This window comes from Scyliorhinus canicula, chromosome 12, assembly GCF_902713615.1.
Source record: "Scyliorhinus canicula chromosome 12, sScyCan1.1, whole genome shotgun sequence".
Lineage (NCBI taxonomy): Eukaryota > Metazoa > Chordata > Chondrichthyes > Carcharhiniformes > Scyliorhinidae > Scyliorhinus > Scyliorhinus canicula.
The window spans coordinates 140,423,240-140,445,367 of NC_052157.1; the positions used below are offsets into that span (position 1 = coordinate 140,423,240).

Consider the following 22,128-nt stretch of genomic DNA (forward strand, 5'->3'; position numbering starts at 1 on the left):
AGAAAGTAGTTGAGGCCAAAACATTGTGTAATTTCAATAAGGAATTAGATATACCTCTTGGGGCTAAATGGATCGAGGGATATTTTTGGGGGTGGGGATGGAAGGGGGGGGGGGGGGGGGGGGGGGGGGGGGGTGGTGGGATCAGTGATTGAACTTTTTTTAAAAATAATTTTTATTGAGAAATTTTGATTTTATACAACAATAACGCACCTTAGTAAAATACCGAAAATAACAATAATATTAACAATCATATACATTCGCCCCAGCCCCATGAACAACCCAGCATTTTAACAACAACGCTAATTAACACACTATAAAGTTACAGAATAAACACTACAATAATGCACCCCCCCCCCCCCCCCCCCCCCCCCCCCCCCCCCGGTTGCTGCTGCTATTGACCCAGTTACCTATCTCTGAGCCAGGAAGTCCAGAAAAGGCTGCCACCGTTTATAGAACCCTTGTGTTGATCCTCTCAGGGCAAATTTGACCTTTTCCAATTTTATAAATCCCGCCATGTCACTGATCCAGGTCTCCACGCTTGGGGGCCTCGCATCCTTCCACTGTAGCAGAATCCTTCGACGGGCTACTAGGGACGCAAAGGCCAGGACCCCGGCCTCTTTCGCCTCCTGCACTCCCGGCTCCACCCCAACCCCAAAAATCGCGAGTCCCCACCTGGCTTGACCCTGGATCCAACCACCCTCGACACCGTCCCCGCCACCCCCTTCCAGAATTCTTCCAGTGCTGGGCATGCCCAGAACATATGGGCGTGGTTCGCAGGACTCCCTGAACATCTGGTGCACCTGTCCTCACCCCCGAAGAACCTACTCATCCTAGTCCCGGACATGTGGGCCTGGTGCAGCACCTTAAATTGGATGAGACTAAGCCTCGCACATGAGGAGGAAGAGTTGACTCTCTCCAAGGCCTCCGCCCAAGTCCCGTCCTCTATCTGCTCCCCGAGTTTCTCCTCCCATTTAGACTTCAGCTCCTCCACTGACGACTCCTCCACCTCCTGCATTACCTTATAGATGTCAGACACCTTCCCCTCTCCTACCCACACCCCCGAAAGCACTCTGTCCATCGTCCCCTGCGAGGGCAGCAAAGGGAATCCCTCTACCTGTCGCCTAGCAAACGCCTTTACCTGCAGGTATCTGAACATGTTCCCCTGGGGAAGGCCAAATTTATCTTCCAGTTCCCCCAGGCCCGCAAACATCCCGTCAATAAACAGGTCCCTCAATTTGCTGATGCCCGCCCTTTGCCATCCCCTGAATCCCCCATCCGTGTTCCCCGGGATGAACCGATGGTTGCCACCCAGTGGAGCCTCCATCGAGCCCCCTGTTTCCCCCCGATGCCGTCTCCACTGTCCCCAGATTCTTAGGGTCGCCGCCACAAACCTCCATGGATCCACTCCACCCATCTGATCCATAAACCCTCTCAGTACCTTGGCCGCCGCCGGCCTCCTACCCGTCCTAGAGCTGGACCGATCCAGTGAAGGATCCAACACCGTATTAAAGTCCCCCCCTATGATCAGACCTCCCGCCTCCAGATCCGGGATCCGTCCCAACATACGCCTCATAAAGCCCGCATCGTCCCAATTTGGGGCATACACACTAGCCAGTACCACCTTCTCTCCTTGCAGCCTGCCCCTAACCATCACATACCTACCCCCCTTATCCGCCACCACCTCCGATGCCTCAAACAACACATTTTTCCCCACCAGAATCGCCACTCCCCGGTTCCTCACATCCAACCCCAAGTGGAGAACCTGCCCCACCCATCCCTTCCTCAGGCGGACCTGGTCCGCCACCCTCAGGTGGGTCTCCTGCAGCATTGCCACATCCGCCTTTAGCCCCTTCAGGTGAGCCAGTACCCTTGACCGCTTCACCGGCCCATTCAACCCTCTCACATTCCAGGTGACCAACCGGATCAGAGGGCGTCCCGCCCCCGTCGGCTAGCCATAGCCCGTCGACTGCCCGCCCCAGGCCAGCATCCCCTGCTCGACCCCGTCCCCATAGCGACAACTCCTCACCTCTGTCCCCCCAACTCCCACCAGCTCCTTCTTGCCCCTACCAGCAGCAACCCGGTATTCCCCTTTCCCCCCCTCCCTTCCCCCCCAGGCTAGGAACCCTCCCAGCCGCGAACCGTCCTCCATTGTACTTCCGTGGGTCAGCTAACTTCTGCTGACCCCGGAAACTCCCGCCAATAGCCCGACCCCTCTCGAAGTGGGATCATCCCCCATCCTATCCCTCCTCCTGGCACCGCTCCAGCGCGGGGAAGAACCAGTTATGGCCCCACCTCCCCCGTCACCGTCTCCACGCCCCAGCCCCGCAGCGCGGGAAACCAGAGGAAAGCCTGCGCTTTTGCACTGCCCCACCACACCCTTCTGACGCAGCTCCCAAATATCAGCCCCCCTCCATACCCCCACTCCGACATAGAATACAACATACCCCCCCGACCCTCCCCTCAAGATACACAGCCCAGACAATGCCCCAAGCACAAAAACAAAAACATAGCAGAACAACCCCTCCGTAAATAACCATATCAAAATTGCAAAAGTACTAAAACAAGACGAAAAAAACCGAAGAAAAAGAGAACACAGCAACAGCCGAATCCAGCACTAATATCTTACAGCCGACCTCGCAACCCCCAACCCCTAGTTCAAGTCCAGTTTCTCCGTCCGCACGAAGGCCCACGCCTCCTCCGGGGAATCGAAATAATGGTGCAGTTCCGAATAAGTTACCCACAGGCGCGCGGGCTGCAACATTCCGAACTTTATCTTTTTTCTATAAAGCACCTCTTTCGTCCGATTAAATCCGGACCGCCGCTTAGCCACCTCCGCACTCCAGTCCTGGTAGATCCGTACTACCCCATTCTCCCAATTGCTGCTCTTCACCTTCTTGGCCCAGCGCAGCACGCAGTCCCAATCACTGAACCGGTGGAACCTCACCAGCACCGCACGCGGGGGTTCATTCTCCTTAGGCCTCCTGGCCAGTACTCTGTGTGCTCCCTCCAGCTCCAGGGGCAGATGGAGAGACCCGGCCCCCACTAGCGAATTCAGCATTACAGCCACATAGGCTGTCAGGTCCGATCCCTCTAGCCCCTCCGCAAGGCCCAAGATCCGCAGGTTTTTCCGCCTCATGCGGTGATCCAGCTCCTCGAAGCGTTCCTGCCACTTCTTGTGGAGTGCTTCGTGCCCCTCCACCTTACTCACGAGGACCACGGCCTCCTCCTCTCGTTCAATGGCCTGCGTCTGCAACTTCTTGATGGCAGCACCCTGGGTGGACTGAATCTCTGACAGCCTTCTGTTTGTTTCCTGCAGAGAGCTCAGTACTTCATCCTTGAATTCTTTAAAGCAGCGCAGGAGATCAGTTTGTTGTTTCTGGGCCCAGAGTCTCCACTCCTCTGGAGCTTTGTCGGTGGCCATCTTGGATCCCTTCCCCCGTTTTTTCTGAGGAGCTGCTGCTGTTTTTTCCACCTTTCCACTCCGAGTTCGAGTCATGGACTGCAGGGAAAGTCGTTCAGCACACACACCTTCCCCCACCGGGAGACGTCGAAAAATTTCCGTTTTGGGCTCTCAAAAGAGCCGAAAAATCTCTTTAAAACGGGAGCTCCCACATGTGTGGCTTACTGCTGCATAACTGCCACTGCATCAGTGATTGAACTTGATGATTAGCCATGATCATAATGAATGGCGGAGCAGGCTCGAAGGACCATAACGTCTCCTTCTGCTTTGATTTTATATATTTCTATTTTAATACCCTGATCCTACCTTTCACCCAAATGTAGATTTTGACCTGGTTCTCTCACTCCCACCACACCGTCATTATTGCAACAAAATTAAAAGTAAAGAAGAAACATTTTCTATTTAACAAAAGTTAGAAATCAAATCCTGCCACCAAAATTTACAAAGGCAAAGAGTTCAGTCAACACTTCACTGGCATAAATTAGGTTATTCATGAAGGTTCACCTTCACAACCTTGCTTTTTGGCGGAGGTGTGGTGATCATCAGGTTAAATCACCACCAGTCAGCTCTCCTCCTCAAAGGGGAAAGCAGCCTATGGACATCTAAGACTATGACGACTTTACAAAATTATTTTAAGTCACCCTCGGGCCTGAGGACTGCCCAAGAAGAAATTAGGTAGAACAGTTATTTCTTGTCACTAAGTAAACAGTCGGAAGAAGTTTGTTTCCTCAATAGCATGGAATGCAAACAAATCTTGTGAGATTTTAAGTTGTAAATGCATACCTCAAGGCGTTTGACCTGGGTCTTCTCAAATTCCAGTTTAGTTTCAAGTTCACGAATCTTGGCTTCTTGCCTGCTCACTAAGGATTTATCTACCATGGACTGTTCTGTAAAGTCCAGCTGACTCTGCAGTCCTTGTAACTGGAGAAAGTTGGATAGTAAAGGAGAATATCAGTATGTAAAATGAGCTGTAACAATTCAAACCTGAATGCAGAAACCGAGGTGCAAACAGTAAAACATTTCTCTGATTAAAAAGATTGATAAGAAAGATGTTTCTGCCAGTAGATGCAATATCCACATTCTCTACCTCCAGAGCACTGTAGCTGCACCATTAATAATCTGTAAGATGCATTGCAGTAACTCACTAAGGTTATTCTGACAACACACCCCTTCCCTGAGATCGCTACCAGCAAGTACAAGTAGCTGGGAGAACACAGAGTTCCCCTCCAAGTCACACACTTGATGGGTGAAAGACCCCTTCAGTAAAATTGTGCATTCTTTAAAAAAAACAGAATTCCAAGCAATGCACAAAGGTTTATTAATGAAGAATAGCAGACCCAATTCAGCAGTCATTCTAAGCCAAAATCTAACAGGGTAATTTTCTCTTTGTGAAACAGCCCATTTCATTGTGTCATGTTGAAATTACATAGTGCCCAAATCAGAGGAATGTGTTTTGAGCATTTGGGTAGCATGTTCAGTTTGTGTTGTACAAGCAACAGGAGAAACATTCAAGTCACAGAGAAGCTCAGAGAAAAGCAATGAGGCTGAACAATAATAATTATAATCTTTATTTTCACAAGTAGGCTTACATTAACACTGTAATGAAGTTACTGTGAAACGACCCTAGTCGCCACATTCCGGCACCTTTTCGGGTGATGGAGAATTCAAAATGTCCAAATTACCTAACAGCACGTCTTTCGGGACTTGTGGGAGGAAACCGGAGCACCCGGAGTAAACCCACACAGACACGGGGAGAACATGCAGACTCCACACAGAGAGTGGCCCAAGCCGGGAATCTGAAACTGTGAAGCAACAGTGCAAATCACTGTGCTACCATGCTGCCCATAGGGAAACATAATAGTGATTTTTCTTTTTTGCTCTTTCAAGGTCCTTTCTTATAATATTCAAGAAATAGTTTCTGGGAATAGGATAAATATTTTAAGAATTCAGAAACTGAGGCTTCCTCGATTACATTGCTCCTGTTGCATTTTCCCTTCAAAATAAACAACTGAATTTTCTTTGGCACATGGTGTCAAAAGTGCACTTCCAACTCTGAAGATCAATATTAATGAATTCAGAGACTCAGCCCATCATAGTTCATTAATCCAGTCCAAAATATTCCCATAGTTTGCTACACTGGATTACATTATCTATCAATTAACGGCAAATTACAGATGCAATATTCAATTATTTTATTGCTCAGCATAGTTGCTTGTAAAGAGTTGTATTATGACAATGGAATAACTTGCATACCTTCTCTTGTAGCTCTTGTTTTTCTTTACTGGCTTCTTCAAGTTGTGACTGTAGTTCATTGATCTGGCCCAGGTCCCTGGATGACTAAAGAATTGCCATGTTTGAGTATTATGCACTTGAAGAGGACTAACTTAAAGAGATATGTGGGAAAGGTTGTAGTGTAGGATTAAATTATACAGCTCCTCAAAGGGCAGGTGCAGGCATGACAAACTAAATGACCGTCTCCTGTGCTATAAGATTCTATGGCTCCATCTCAGATAAAACATTTGAGAAGCATTTACACAAGCACTTGAACCACCATAGCATACAAGGTTATGGAACAAGTGCTTGAAAATGTGATTAGAATAGATAGATGCTTCACAGCCGGCACAGACACGATGGGCCAAAGGACCTCTTATATGTCCTGCAAATCTCTGACTCTGAAAATACATTCAGTGACTAAAAACGTTTAAACCACATATTTAGAGCTGCACAGGGGTATTCATTAGACAGAAGGGTGGTGCCAGAGAATTGTGAACGTTACACCCTTGTTCAAAAAGGAGTTCAAGGATAATACCAGCAACTATAGACCAATCAGTTTGTCTTCGTGGTACGGACATTTCGGGAAACTATAATTCAGGACAAGATCAATAATCACTTAAAAAGTTGCAGGTAATTAAGGAAAGCCAGTATGGGTTCATTAAGAGAAAATCATGTTTAACTTGGGGAGTTTTTTGAGGTGGTAATAGAGAAGGTTGGCAATGCCATTGATGTGGTGTCTCCAACAGACTTGTGAGCAAAATTCTAGCTCATGGAATAAAAGGGAAAGTAGGCACTTAGATAAGGAATTGGCTGAGTGACAGGAAACAGAGTGATAAATAGTCATTTTGCAGCTGTCCTTATCCTGAATATCTGATGCCATGCTATTATGTATATTTTCCCTCAAGATAGACATGCTCTGGGAAATATTTGTACTTAAAGTTGATGGCAATGGTTTTACTGCAAGAGGCTATAACAAGTTACTAAGTCCAATTCATTTTCTTCTTCTGATTTGCTGTCTTCTTTCTTAGCTTTGGAAGGATTACTCACCATTTGTTCAAGTTAGTGTCATGTCTGTTCGGTAGAAGTTGTTTAACATTTCTTCATAAACAGAATCCAAATCGGATTCAGAACTCTTGTCTGAATCTTCATCAGTGTTATTACTATTAGACTGCACTTTGGAGACCTGAGCTAAACACTGCTGTGGGGGTAGGTATGATGAATGATGTAGACGAGTGATATCCATGTTTTTTGTCGAATCTTTCTTCGGATCACTTCCAGTATTGGAGTTTTTCTACTACATTTTATCTTTGATAAGCTTGTGTGAAATCATTCTTGCAGAGATGTTTCATCACTATCAGCAGAATCAGATTCACTACCATTTTCATTGGATGTGTGATTAATGTCTTTCAACATTTCTTTCTTTGAGCCACTTAATGCCCAATGAGTTTTCCTAATTCGCACATGTTCTGGTATCGCATGCGCTACCCACTTTCCTCAGACTCTCTGTAATCATAGAATCGAAGAATTTACAGTGCAGAAGGAGGCCATTTGGCCCATCAAGTCTGCACCAGCCCTTGGAAAGAGCTCCCTACTTAATAATAATAATCTTTTTATTGTCACAAGTAGGCTTACATTAACACTGCAATGAAGTTACCGTGAAAAGCCCCTAGTCGCCTCATCTGGCACCTGTTCGGATACACAGAGGGAGAATTTAGAATTCTCAGCTGGTACAGAAATTGAACCCGCGCTGCTGGCCTTGTTCTGCATCACAAACCAGCTGTCTAGCTGTGAGCTAAACCAGGGTGGGTCCAATACTCCCCAATGGTTTGCTGGGTAGCTTTCATTTAATCCCAAAGCCACCACTAAATTGCAATGTGCTCAGGGTTAATGGGTACCAATTGGTTCAATGAGCCAATCAACATCCCTCTGCTAGCAGCTGGAAATCCCATATTAGCCCCTTCCACCCTTCCAATTAAATTGGGCAAGGTTTTGCCACTGCAAGGAGATTAATGAAAGGCCTCTTTCACGATCAAATGTGCCTAGATGCCATCTTTCCTACTGTGATGGACTACATTAAATCCAGTCCGATTTGTTTTTTATGAAGGGAACATGGATAGATATCAGATAAATTACCTGGGAAACTACCACTTTATGTTTCTTCATGAGTTCATTCATATCCTCTTGATCTTCCTCAAGACGACTCTGGAGCTCATTTTTCTCACGTTGCAAACGGCTTAGATGCTCTTCCAACTATAAAAGGAAAATGCATTACACAAATGATGTTTGAACCGTTTGTATGATTCTGCCATCCTTACTGCAGAGAATATGTCTTATATACTGGTGTCAACCAGTTTAAAATCATACTTTGTAACTCTGAAAGTTTTTAAATCTCTTACTGAAGTATCCCCCCCCCCTCCCTATTTCTCCTAACTCACTATCCATAGTTCAGAGGGAAGGTAACACTTCATTTATTCCTCCATCAACGCCACTCAAAAATCTGCCTTTAGTAGATGAGTGTGACCAAGTCAGGCTGATCCTTCCTTTAATTTTGGCTTCTGTATGGGAAACAAATACACTTCTGGGAACAATGAATATGGGAATTTATGGCTGCAGCCCCAAATGGAGTTATTGAATTCAAGTGTGCAGGATCAAGTGTATAGGACTTTTTAGTTTTAAAAAGTACTTGAACTTTGTTGTTTATAATCATGGGGTGATTCTCCGCCGCCCATAGTGGGGTTCCTGATCCGGCCGGATTGGCGCGGATGCCCATCCCCTGCCGGTGGCAGCAGCGAGCTACACCCCCCCCCACCCCCTCAGCGGGAGGATGCAAGTAGGTCATTTGCACGCAATTAACAGGCTGGAAGCCACATTCTCCATGCTCCCGTGATGCTCCAGGCAATTTACACGGGCATGATTGGCGCAGGTACCTTTTAATGCGGAGGAGCCCATTGTGGGTCAAGAGATTAAGCCTTCATCAGAGAACCACCATCCCGCAAACAGGCCCCCAACAGAGACCTCCCCCCACCTCCAACAGAGATTCCTGCCTGAAAGCTGAACAGCAGTCTCAGTAGTAGGTTGAAAAATTACAGTATTTTCACTTGCCCTTTCTGAACATCTGCTGCTGCAGACAGAAGTGTTCAAGACAGCAACTATTGCAAGTGTCAGGGGCTTCCTTGAAAGCCTAGTACAAGTCAAAAGATCTTGAAATCCCTTTACAGCCTTTGAAATGCTGATCTTCCATTCAATTTTACACAGCAATACATTGCATTAGCTAGTGATTGACAATTTATTACTCCAGGAGCAACTGCTTGGTGGATTGTATATTGATCTTTACCTTCACGCTCGAATGCATCTCCATTACCCTGCTTTGATGCTAACCACAAATGTTTATAAAGACACCTGCTATGATTGACAGCCCATCCCCACATTAAAAGCAGCTAAGTGATTCCTCCTGTGAAAAGGAAGAAGTCAAAGCACTTAGCTTTCGGGGTCTGATGGGGGGGGGGTCGAGCCACCCCCATGCATCAGTGCTCGAGGGCGGGGGCCAGTTTTATTCCCATGCTGGGGGGGGGGGGGGGGGGGGGGGGGGGGGGGGGAGAAGGGGGGAAGAGAAGGAGGATGTCCCTACTTTTCAGCTGAAGGGGGCCTGATTTGAATTGTGTCTGTTCGGGGAGGGGAGGAGGCAGTGCCCGAACTCTACATCAAGCCACCGAATCAAGATTGCAGCCCGATACCACCGGAGACCAGGAGCGATTTTTCTCCGACGGGAGCACTTAGTTTCCCGAACAGAAAATCCTGTCCCATGTATCATGGCAAGTTAAAACTAATGGATTAGTTTAGAAACATAACCTCTGATCTAATTAAAATTGCACAGTAAGAAGTCTTACAACACCAGATTAAAGTCCAACATGTTTGTTTCAAACACTAGCTTCGGAGCACTGCTCCTTCCTCAGGTGACTTCTTACTGTGCTCACCCCAGTCCAACGCCGGCATCTCCACAACCTAACTAAAATTGGCAGCTAATTGGAATACAGCATAGCCCCACAATCAGCAATGAGTTAAACAAATCAGATGTGAATATTGTTGCTGTTAATCAAGAGGAGATTATTGACTAAGACAAAGAACTCACTGCTCCTCTTTCAATATTGTCATTGATTTTTACCATCAACCAGGATCCTTCTGGAGTACCTGTGAGCCTAGGTTATGTGCCTAAATCAGTAGTGGAGTTTGAAACCATAAACTTATGACTTAGGGAGACATTGCCACTAACTGAGCTACATGTACACTATATGTTATTACATTTGTTTTAATATTCTCATCTAAAAGATGAAGATGTACTGAACATCCTTATTTCGAACAGGGACAGGCTCAAGCTAAAAACATTGTGTAAGAGAGTGCTTTATAATTGGAACTCATCAACGAGACAATCTTTAGTATTATTTTCTTTTTGGGTCTTTTAAACACATTTGGAAATAAAATTGCAAGCACTTATAATGCATTAAAGTAACATTTTACAATTTGCCAACTATTTTATAAATCAAGCTACAATTACTAAATATCAGTGCACCTCATGGGTAAAAAATAATCCATTGGCTGTTATTCAAAAACTAGTTTCCACATACTTCATCATTATTGCACTTCTGGTAAACAGCTGTCCTAAACATTGAATCATTGTTACCAATACTTGTTCTCTCCTCAAGCTGTTAATTTATTCTTGTAATATGTTTCTACAGGCATTAATTGATCATGGTATTATTATTGATGCATGGGCCTCCAAGTGTTGCAGAGTAGACAACAGTGGTGGTGGGTGGGTGGGTGGGTGGGGGGAGGAGAATGAGGGGTGAGAGTGGGCCATGCGAAAATAGGAAAGAGGAGGTACTAGCTGAACCTAAATGTGTCCTTATTTGAAACGCAAGGTATTTCCATCACAGCTTTAACTGATATATATATATATATATATATATATACTCAGCATTAACTAGTGGCTAAGGATAAGATCTTGCGACAAAACTCAATTTTCTTTTTGGTCATGGGATGTGGGTGTCACAGGCTGGGCAAGCATCTATTGCCCATCCCTAATTGCCCTCGAGGGGGCAGTTGAGAGTCAACCACGTTGCTGTGGATCTGGAGTCACACGTAAGCCAGACCAGGTAAGGATGGCAGATTTCCTTCTCTAAAGGACATTAGTGAATTAGATGGGTTTTTACAACAATTGACAATGGTTTCATGGTCATCATTAGACTTTTCATTTCAGATTTTTATTGAATTCAATTTTTTTGAATTTAATAAATGTTTTATTTTTAAAAAAACATTGATGTATATTGTTTTTGCTTCAAAGACAGCATTTAGAATCATTCTGCTGATATTCAAAATATTTGGTTGTGGTTTTGAGAAATCCAAAAACAGGCGCACAACTGTTTAGTGAACATTTCTGCATCCATTTGGAAATCTAAACTTATATTTGCTGGATCAGCTTCAAGCAAGTCCACTTACTGCAATTTTGGCTTTAGAAATATCTTCAATCTGAAGGTGCAGATCTTCCATTTCAACTTCCATGGCTTTTCGAGCTTTGACAGCTACTGCACAGGTGAACTCGGACTCTTCAAGCTAAAAATAGACAACAATTTCAAGGAACAGTTTTAGATTCTCTCATCAGGTAAAAGGTAAACTCCAAAAAAACCTCAGAAATCTCAAAATGTAAATGATGAAACTGAATAAGTGGTTATAGAATAAACCACTGTTCTGGAAAATACAGAATGTGTCATTTGAAACATAGAAGTCTGCCAATATCTGGTCTGGGAGAGTGCAGGGAAAGATCCCACAAGAGGTTGGTGGCAGCTGAAAAGAGCAGAAACTGTGGCCAGCTCTTCTGTCAAAAATGCAGTCAATTTCAGTCTGTCAGAATTGTTATTACAACCTGCAGCAGGAGAAAGGGAAAAAGAAAAAAGAGAGTTTGCATAGATTTCTTTGTGCTGTTGAAATATTGTAATGGACTGCCCCTTTAAGCCCCGTAGTCCATTCCCTATCGGAGGTCCCGATCTCTCCCGCCAAAAAGCACTAAGCGCGGGCTTCCCTCGCTCCTCCCACTCCCCCCACGCGCGAGGCAGCAGACATCGGGAGAAAAGCAGAACGCGAGGGAGCAGCAGCTGGAGAGGTCAGAACGGAGCTCAGAGGAAGGAGGACAGAAAACAGAGAACCAGCATCAGGAGAGAAGAGGAGGAGAGAGAGAGAGAGAGAGAGAGAACTCGGTTATGGGAAAGGCAAAGCAAACAGCTGATTGTAAACGGCAATAGATTTAAAGAAGGCTAGGATTTAAAGGTAAAATGTTAAGTTTGGGTCTGAAGGTCCCCAACCAACCAGACAACATCCAAAATCACTAATCTGTTTACCTTTCTGTAAAGAAAGTGATTACAACTTTAAAAAAAAAGTATGTTAATAATAAAATAATTTAACCTGAAAAAGTGGTTATTAGCTTACTTCACTTCCTTAATAACGCAGGACCCAGGACATCAATGCTATTAAGGGGTAAGTAGGTAAAATTCTTCGGTGAAGGTATGGGTTATACCGGGGTATAACTTGAAAGGAGAGTTTGACCTGAATCGCACCCACAGAAGCCTGTATCGGAGTCAGGGAGTGAGAATCCCTGTTCACCATTTTAGAATATTGGCCCTTTTTTGGTATAGGGGGAATTCTAAGGCAGAGTGGTGGATTTACAAAAACGCCACTTATTATAAAATTGCTGAACCATTTAATGTTGCTAATATCCCAAAATCTGTTAACAATTGCCATTATTGTTAAAGTAAAGCATTCTTTTAACGATAGCTCATTCTTGTGCTGTTCTAGTCTCTCTCCAAAAAAAAACATAAAATAAAGTCACATAACCATCCCCACAGGGTTCAACATCTAAATAAACCAACTGCAAGGAATAAGTTGAATTCATCAACGAGAAAAAGGGTAAAGTTGAATTCATCAATGAGAAAATGGGTAAGACTTTTTAAAAAATCCAACTGAAGTCAAGTCACACAAGTCACACAAAGTAAAATGCATGCAGCAGAATTTGCCATTTAAGTTTGCCCTTATACAACATAATATTTTGGGCAGAAAAGTCAATTGCCATAATGGACCACCAATGAAAGGCGATTTGTTGATTATGACCGGGCGTTATGATCAACGAATGACCACACTGAATTGCATATTAGCTTAAAGTCAATTTAATAGTTTTATTCTCTGTGTGATCAAATAAGACAATCTTAAAAGTATTTTCTCTGTCCATTGAAAACACAGATTTTTCTTGGCTGAGTAGAATGAACATTGACGTCTCAAAGATGTGCATTGGCGCAAACATAATCTCTTATAGAATACCAATTATTAATCCTATATATTTATTCAGAGACCTCTAATGTCTGCAGACCTCATAAAACAATCTTCAGTGAATAAACTGTGAAAGCACATGTTTTTTCATGTTTTGCTTCCTAAAAAGTATCACTATAAAGCTAATGGAGATTGCTTAAAACATGATAATAAATCTACCTGTATTGAGTACAGAAACACTCTATTTTGTCTTATCCGATTTAATTAATTCTAGATCCATTTTTCTTGATTGTACTTTTTAGAGAAAATATTTAGTTGTGCACAGAATGAGGCAGAGCACTGCAATATTCTGAGTCCCAGCATAAGGCTAAACTTGGTAAAGAAGTTGGTAACTGTAAAAATATGTTTTCTGCGGATTTTTCCTCATTTTCATACCTATCTTAATTAGTATTATCGAACCTTCCTCTAAGGTAGAACCATCTCTTTTGAAAGTATTTTCTTTGAATGATCACATGGTCTTAAATGCCCACTTCTGCTATTTTTCCCAATATTCTGGTTGCCGTTTCACTGAAGTTATAGAAGGCACGTGCGAAAACTTCATCTAGTTTTCAACTCTTATGTATTATTTAGGACATCAATTGTCTAATTTTGAAAATCATCTTTCATCTATCATTAGATACACTACACATTATTACATTAAAACATAATGGAGCTAATGATTAAGATAGTGAGAGAACAGGTAAACAATAATCAGAGGAAAATTAAAGAAATAGACTCTAGACAGGAACATTTCTCAGAAAAGGTTAAAAATCTGGTGATAACAGGTGAGGGTAAGAAACTTACATATTTGTACTTCAGAAAGGCATCAGCTTGAGCTAAGTAGCATGTAAGATCCAAACTACACAAGTGCAAGTGATTACTATCTTCAATAAGAGAGTCTAAGCATTTCCCCATGACATTCAACAGAATTTACCTTTGCTGAATTCCTGCCCCCATCATCAATATCCTGGGAATCACAACTGACCAGTGCTTAACTGAATGAGCCACATAAATACTGCAGCTACAAGAGCAAGCCAGGGACTAGTTAATCTGCAGCATTAACTCATCCCCTGTCTCTCCAAAGCTTTTCCATCATCTACAAGGCACAAGTCAGGTATGTGATGTAACACTTGCCTAGACAAATGCAACTCCAAGAACTCTTTGAGAAGCTTGTCACCATCACGGACAAAGAGGTCCACTTGCATGGCACCCTATCCACTGCCTGAAACATTCATCCTTCCACCTTGCACACCATGGCTGCAGTTTGTACCATCTACAAAATGCACAGCACCAAATTGCCAAAGCTTATTCAAAAGCACCTTAATAATTTGTGGTCTCTGCTGCCTAAGAACTAGGACAGCAGACACAAAGGAATACCATCATCTGCAAGTTCCCCATTTAACTTGAAGATACACTGCCATTCCTCACTGGGTCCAAATCCTGGAATTCCATAGCTAACAGCAGCATTGATGTACTTACACCATATGGATTGCAGTGGTTTACCATAGCTCCTCAGGGACAATTTGGGATGGACAATAAATTATGGCTTTACCAGAGATGTCCACAACTCTGGATTGAATTTTTTTTAAAAATCAGACACGGTGTCACAAAACAGGTCTCTGCGTAAGGTTTTAGGCCTAGCAAATGGGAGATGTCAAAGGGGACCTGTTGCCAACGGAGATCCATTTATAATTACTATTAATGATTTTTATGAATTATTTGAAGGACAGAACATTGTTCATGGTTTAAAACTGGGCACACCAAATTTAGCATTGTTGTCCCATTCATCCAATGTGCATCATTCCAAATGGACTGAGAAAGGTAAGGGCAACGAGCAAAGAGGAGGCAATTGGAGTTCAATGTTAACATAAAATAAAAAGATTAAACCAGGTAGAAGCAAAAATATAGATCACAGTTTCAGTACCAATGTGGTTGAGGAGCAGAGCAGTAAAGAAGCTGCAAGGTTTTACTGGGGAGTTCTTTGAAACCATTGATTCAACATTTGCAGGTGGTGAAGAAAGGAAATAAAATGGTGGGATGTACAGTTAATTATGCAACATTTACATCCAAGGAGACGACATCGGTTGCGCTGAATCAGTTTTGGTTTGGAATTCACTTTCTGGTAGGTGGATTCAATCATCGTCTCCAAAAGGGATTTGGATAAATACTGAAGATAGAATTGCAGAGTTATGGAGAAAGAGTGGGTTAGTGGGGCTAACTGAATTAGGTCTTTCAAATGAGCCAGTGCAGAGACAATAAACCAAATGCCCTCCTTCAATGCTATACCATTCCAGCTGACAGTTGCAAGATGAATACCTGAATTTAGAGGTGAGAGCTATATGGAAAGATAATCTACCCTAGGACTTTTCTTCCTTAAAGAAAGGAGTATTACCTTTTGATGGGGGGGTAGGGGGGGGGGGGGGGGGGGGGGGAGAGAGAGAGAGAGAGAGAGAGAGAGAGAGGAGAGAAAGAGTGGGGTTGGATTTTTATTAGTTCCATGTTAAGAATTTCTTGACATACAGACCTATTCACAAGGTATGCGGAATTGGGATGGGTGGTGAGATATTAGGTGGTCCTTGAATATGGTGGGAACATTTACCATACCCCTTAGCTTTGGACAATTCCTGTTTCTAAAGATTTGCAGACGTTATAGCTAGTGCTCCACTATCATCTTTTCAATCTCCTACATCATTCTGGGTCAGATGCCAGTGTGTATTGACTTTTACATTTTTAATTCGATTGTACTTTTAAACACAGTTTCTTTTTGTATTATCTCCCTAGTTAATCTTCCATAAAAGAGTAATATTAATCAAAAGTAGTTTATCACTTTAAGAAATGCAGCGCAAAATGATGAAGATTAGAAAGTGTTACCTGGTTTTTCAACTGTGCGATTTCCCGTTTGCTGGGTGCATTATTCTTGAAGTGATCCAGCATTATTTGTGCATCGGCCAGAAGGGCTTTTGTGCGCCGAAGATCCTTGCGCAGTCTCTTTTCAGTTTCAAAATCTCGTTCACTAACCTAGTTTTAAAAAAGAAATCCAGCTAGCAAAATCCTAGGAAGAGGCTGCATATTCAGTCTGTACTGGATTTGAACTTCTGGCACCATCTATAAATATCAAACTAAAACAACTTTATTGCAAATTACCCATTTAAATGTTCTACTTTTATTTTCACCAATTCAATAATGAACACATCAAAAATAATTTATTCTATTAAATTTCGTAAAATTTACAACAATGGAATTATTTACCTCCCTGTTCCTATTGATCTTCCCCAATATCAACAACTGGACGGCGAGAGGGCCCATTCAAGTCAGGGGTCAATAGAATACACAGGATCACAGCTGTCCCTTTAAGTCAGTAGTGGGCAGACTATGTGCATGTGCAAGGTCTGTGCAGTACCAGTTGGGGATCCAGATAAAAGAGGAGCTCAGCAGGCAAGTTTTAATTTATTTTTGGGAGAAAATCTGTTCCTCCTGGCTCCATGAAAACAAACTGGGTCATTGTCACAGCAGGGCCAATTCAATGTTTCCTCTGAGTTACATGGTCAGATGACAACACAAAGCTTCTGTGCAGGCCATGTTGAAGTCAGCCCCTTTAAATTACCATGCAAGCACGATTGTGCTGTGCACAAAAATTTAAAGAGTGCACACTTAAATAAATCACCCTCGTACCTCTCATCCTCCCCTTTCCATGATCCCATTTCTGGCCCAGAGGCTATTTAGGTTGCCTGATACAGCACATGTTTGGAACAGGTGACCTGTTTAGGGCAATTATTTTCCCACCTCAGCCCATTAACCCAAAGGTGTCAAGCTCCAGCCCTCAAAAGTGGATTGGGCCACTGGTTGGGATTGTTTACCAGTTGACGTTGCTTGGAGAAGGAGTCTACTCCCATAGATTTTCCAAGTAACTTGCTTTCTTCAAAATTGGCATCGAAGGTACTGCAATTATTTTTTCTTAAACACAGAACATATAGAATAGAAGCAGGCCAGATGACCAACTGGTCCACCAGGGCAGCACAGCAGCACAGTGGTTAGCACTGCTGCCTCACAACGCCAGTGACCCGGGTTCGATTCAGACCTTGGGTGACTGTGTGGAGTTTGCACATTCTTCTCTTGTCGGCATGGGTTTCCTCCGGGTGTTCCTTTTCCTTCCCAGTCCAATGATGTGGATTGGCCATGCTAAATTGGCCCTAGATGAGGGATAGAGTGGGGGATTAGGCCTAAGTAGGGCTCTCTTTCGGAGGATCGGTGCCAACATGATGGGCTGAATGGCCACCTTCTGCACCGTAGGGATTCTATCATTGATTCTGCTTGGATTATGCTTTCTTCAAACTTGGCATCAAAGGTACTTGATCTATTTTTTCTTAAACACAGAACATGTAGGGCGGAATTCTCCGCAAGGCCCGACGCCGTCGCAAGACGTGGCGGCTTGATCTTGCGGGGCAGCGTAGGGGAAAGAGTGCGTCCCTTTGAGATGCTGGCCCGACGATCGGTGGGCACCGATCGCGGGCCAGTCCCCTCCCGAGCACGGTCGTGGTGCTCACTCCCCTCTCCGCACCCCACAAGCCACAAAACAGCTTTTGGCGCCATGTTCACGCCGGCAGCCACCAGGTGTGGTGGCCGCCGGCGTGAACTGGTCGGGAACGGCATCCGGGACGGAGAATCGCGGGTCGCCATGAAAAACGGTGGCCCGCGATTCTCCGAGCGGCGTGTCGCAAAACGAGACACGCCATTTTGGGGGGGGGGGAAGAGAATCGCGGTGGGTGCCAGAGCGGCCCTCCTGCGATTCTCCCACCCAGCGTGGGAGTGGAGAATCGCACCTGTAGAATAGCAGGCCAAATGACCAACTGGTCCATGCTTGTGTTTATGCACCAGTGGAACCAGCTAAAAGGTCTACTCTTACTAATTTCAGATTTTAGGCTCTCATGGGATGGCTTACCCTAAACTAAATTAAGGTAACTTAATTTAAATGAATCTAAACTAAGGTAGTCAACTATCTTAACTACTTAAGGTAGTTAAGATCTTAAAAATGTCAAGATCTTAACTACCGATTACAAATACGGAATGCTGATATTAGGCTCTTGAAAAATCGCTTGCACACAGTTGCTCAATTCTTAAAGGACATCATTAATGCAGGATTTTATAAATGTTACCTGTTCAGTGACTGTGGACAGTTTGCTCTCCATATCTCTCTTCTCTCTCAGAATTTTTTGTTTCTCATCATACTCTTCTTCTAACTGCAGCTCGAATTGTTTTAACTGACAAAAGGAACATAAGCAAAATGGTATTAGATTCCAAACTTTCAGAATATATTTTTAAGAAAACAAATTGATTTATGGACTTCTTCAATGTAAACTTGCACAGGGTTAAAAGGGAGCTGGAATTAAAATAGCTTTATTATCAGGGTCATGCACTCCAATTATCGAGTAGAATATTTAAGATAACGTCCTGTGCAAAATATCACCTCATTGTGAGAACGCCTTCCCTTGACATCAAGACAGCATATGGCAAACGTGGTACCAAGGAGCCCAAGGATAATTTAAGTAAATGAGAATCGGAGAAAATTCTCCACTGGTTGGAATCATACCTTGCAAAAAGGAAGATGGTTATGGCCATTCAAAGCCAATCATTTCAATCCCAGGACATCATTGCAGCAGCTTCTCAAGGCAAAATCCTAAACCCAACCACCTTTAACTGCCTTATCAATGAGCTTTTCTTCATCATAAAGTCAGAATAGGAGCTTTCGCTGATGATTAGTGTGTTCAGCACAACTCACCATCCAGATTTGGAACTATATTGCCGTTTCTTCACTGTCGCTGGGTCAAAATCCACAAACTCCCTCCCTAGCAGCATGTATGTACACCACATATTTCAAAAAGACACCCCATCATCTTCTCATAGGAAATTAGGAATGGGTACCATGCTGGCATCATATCTCAAGAAATGTTTTTTAAAAAAGGCTTCTGAACAACATGAGCCAACTTAATAACAAAACATTAAATTAAATTTCAAGTATCTCAAAATAAGTTGGAATTAATACATTTTTAAGGAGTGCATCCAGGACTGCGTTCTGGATTAGTATGTCTCTAGCCCAACCAGGGAAGAAGCATTATTTCAGTTAGTTCTAGAAATTAAATGGTGCAAATAACATGTGAGAGCAGTAGATCAGGGTGAATACAAGAATATAAAACGATAAATAGTCAAATATAAAATATGCTGTAAAAAGGGAAAATTCAGTGAGTTAAGGGGAGATTAAGCTCAAAGTAATTTTGCGGGAAAAGTAGTAAACAGGCTGATTTAGGGTAGAAATATTTAAAGCCAAGATAAATAAGAGTAGCAAAATAAATATAATGCTCAGAGGTAAAAAGTGAATGCAAACAAAAGAACAGGTATAGAGGAATTAAAACTAAAGTGATTCTTAAAAGGAGGCACTAAATAAAATTATTGCTAAACACACTGGAGAGAATCAAAAGACATATAGAAAATACAACAGGGAGTGAAAGGGTGTAGTTTTAGACATTATGGCAGAATTAGTTTTATAACTCTAGTTATCCACTAAGTTCTGAAAGGGTTAAAACTCTTCTGTATAGATCTGTATTATACATAAAAACTGAAGTTGTTAGCTGTAGTAAATCAGCTGGTGATGGGGTCCCAGTGAAGAGACAGACAACAGATGGCCATTATTAAGGGTGGCAATGAAGAATATGGGCTCTTTACACCATTTTGTATTGGTGTCAAGTTGTCTGGAGGAGAGACATAATCATACAGAATTGTTATTACAGTGCACATTTTTATCTTGAGAAGACCATTATAGTTAGACGGGGAGGTGATTGAAAACCACGTTCTTGATAATGGGAAGCTGGTACTAAATATTAGGAGACAGTGTGGACGTGTCTTTACACTGATTGCCTATTATAATCGTGAGCATGCACTTGTTGTTAATTGTTCTCATATACTATTCATGATGTAAAACTAATTGATAGTTATTATTGGACATAGATAACTAGTAACAAATGAATGGTACATGCTAATTTCTTGTAACCAAATCTGATGTATAGCTGTCGGTACAATTCGCTTTTTTGCGTGCCAATTTGGAATGCCATTAACTTGTGCTTTGGCATTGAAATAAAGGCCTCGTTTGGAACTCCAAGAGTCTCCGTCTGATTTCTCGTGAGTGGGAGAGTGAAGGACATTAAAGCCGAATAGCTGTACTTTTTCCCCGCAACAGAGAGGTTAAAAGGATTATAAAAAGGAAGATGAAAAGCCATGGCCTGATTACAGTTGCAACAAACATGATCTATTTTAAAAAGTTAATAAGTAAAAATAATTTTCTATTTTGCAAATGACATTTACTTCATATCGTATTGGTATTGCTTACCACTCCTTCTACTTTGTAGCACCAGGACACTGGAAAGCTCAACATTTCTTGAAGTGCTAGTGGCTATGCAGTGTAAAGTAGCCTCCGAACAAGCCCAGGTGCTGGCAAAACTCACACTAAACAAGTCTTTGGCGCATTTTACTGTCAACTGATCTTGTTTTAGTAGTGAGTTTATTGGATAATGCAATGTGATAGAAAAGGTTGCTTGAGGTCAGAGAATGACTCAACCAATATTGATTAATTTCTAAAAGGAATCAATAAATCAAGCTAGTTTTGCTGTGAAAATCATTAGGCTTCCTCACTTCATGTGCGAGCCAGATACAGGGTCATTTCTACTACAACTTAATTGCAACAGTATCTTGACCTGCCATAAAAAATATTAACCATAGGCAGAATTTGATCTGGCTCAGTTTCATTAATACAAATGAAAATATAATTTTGCAAAAGCTTCTATCGAATTAACATATAATACAACGCAGAGTGTTTCCAAAATATGTTAAAAATGGTAATTAAGAAGAATTACAGAAGAAAATTTAGCATAATTCCACCATTTGTTAACATTAGCCATTTGTACTCTAAGAATAAGCACTTTATCTTCTTGAGTGCTCAAAGGCAGGTTCAACACACAGAGCTGCAGTCTATGGATAGGGTAAGGAAGCAGATCCTGAAGGTACCCAACAGAGAGAATGGAACCAACCTGATCCAAACAGGCCATCAGATTACTGAGCAAACAGTCCCCCACCCCTCCCACCATGGATAAAATGAATACGCCCTAGTCTAGGGAAGATCATTTGCTCTATACTGTTACTGCCATACCATCTTGTCAGAAAGTGATCAGGTATTCTAACCTTTGAATCTGAAATCATGTACCTACATGGTAATATTAAAGTTTCACTCATACTCCCTACATAACATGTTGCAGTTTCCAACCTTTCAATTTACTTTCTGTTGCCTTCTACCAACTATTCTGTAATGTTTACCATAAAATGCTTCATGAATTGTTCACATAGATCTTGTTAACTGTTTACGTGTAACTGAGATCAATATGAAATAGATTAAAAACTAGACTTGATTTCAGAGTTGATCGTAACCGAGGTATTGAGGAATTATTTTAATCAGCATTTAACAGAGCTGTAAGCTACAACATTATGATGCAATAAGCATGAGGACCATCTTTAAAAAATTATAGTAAACTTTTCTTCATGGAAAATGTGTGTCATTTTGAGTGAGATCACAAATTTTATTTCATATCATGTTCACTGCAAACAGAAAAAAGTACCTGCTGCATATTGTCTTCTTCCTTTTAACTTATCGTATTTTGATGTGATACAAGACAAATACTATGGGATTCTAAATATGCGTTGTGACAGTTACAAGCATCCAACATGTACAGACCAATTAGTCATTCAAATACTACTAATTTTACAGAAATATTTCTATAGTCACTAGGTATTACAGTAAGAAAATTTACCTTCTTCTGGCAAGACTGTCTAATTTCTTCCACCTCCTCCTCTTTGTTCTCAATCTCCTTTGCTTGAGTTTGTCTGTGCTTTTCCATTTCCATTTCCAATCGAAGTTTAGCCTAAATTTGGGCAAAAATATTATATTCTGGAAATGTTGAATTGCTTTGATAATTAATTTTCCACAAATACATTGACAGAAACAA

At 42.4% G+C, this 22,128-nt stretch overlaps 1 protein-coding gene across 18 annotated transcripts in view; it reads right to left on the reverse strand.

The window, feature by feature from the left end:
• myo18ab (myosin XVIIIAb) overlaps positions 1-22,128 on the reverse strand; it is a 299,483-nt gene that overhangs the window by 31,663 nt on the left and 245,692 nt on the right. For all 18 annotated transcript variants that reach the window (XM_038814300.1, XM_038814298.1, XM_038814286.1 and 15 more), the window contains 7 exons: positions 21,934-22,044; positions 18,238-18,342; positions 15,956-16,102; positions 11,228-11,341; positions 7,868-7,984; positions 5,714-5,797; positions 4,244-4,381 (listed from right to left, as the gene is read on the reverse strand). In XM_038814300.1, the coding sequence (XP_038670228.1) occupies positions 4,244-4,381; positions 5,714-5,797; positions 7,868-7,984; positions 11,228-11,341; positions 15,956-16,102; positions 18,238-18,342; positions 21,934-22,044 (816 nt within the window). The remainder of the gene's footprint in view (positions 1-4,243; positions 4,382-5,713; positions 5,798-7,867; positions 7,985-11,227; positions 11,342-15,955; positions 16,103-18,237; positions 18,343-21,933; positions 22,045-22,128) is intronic.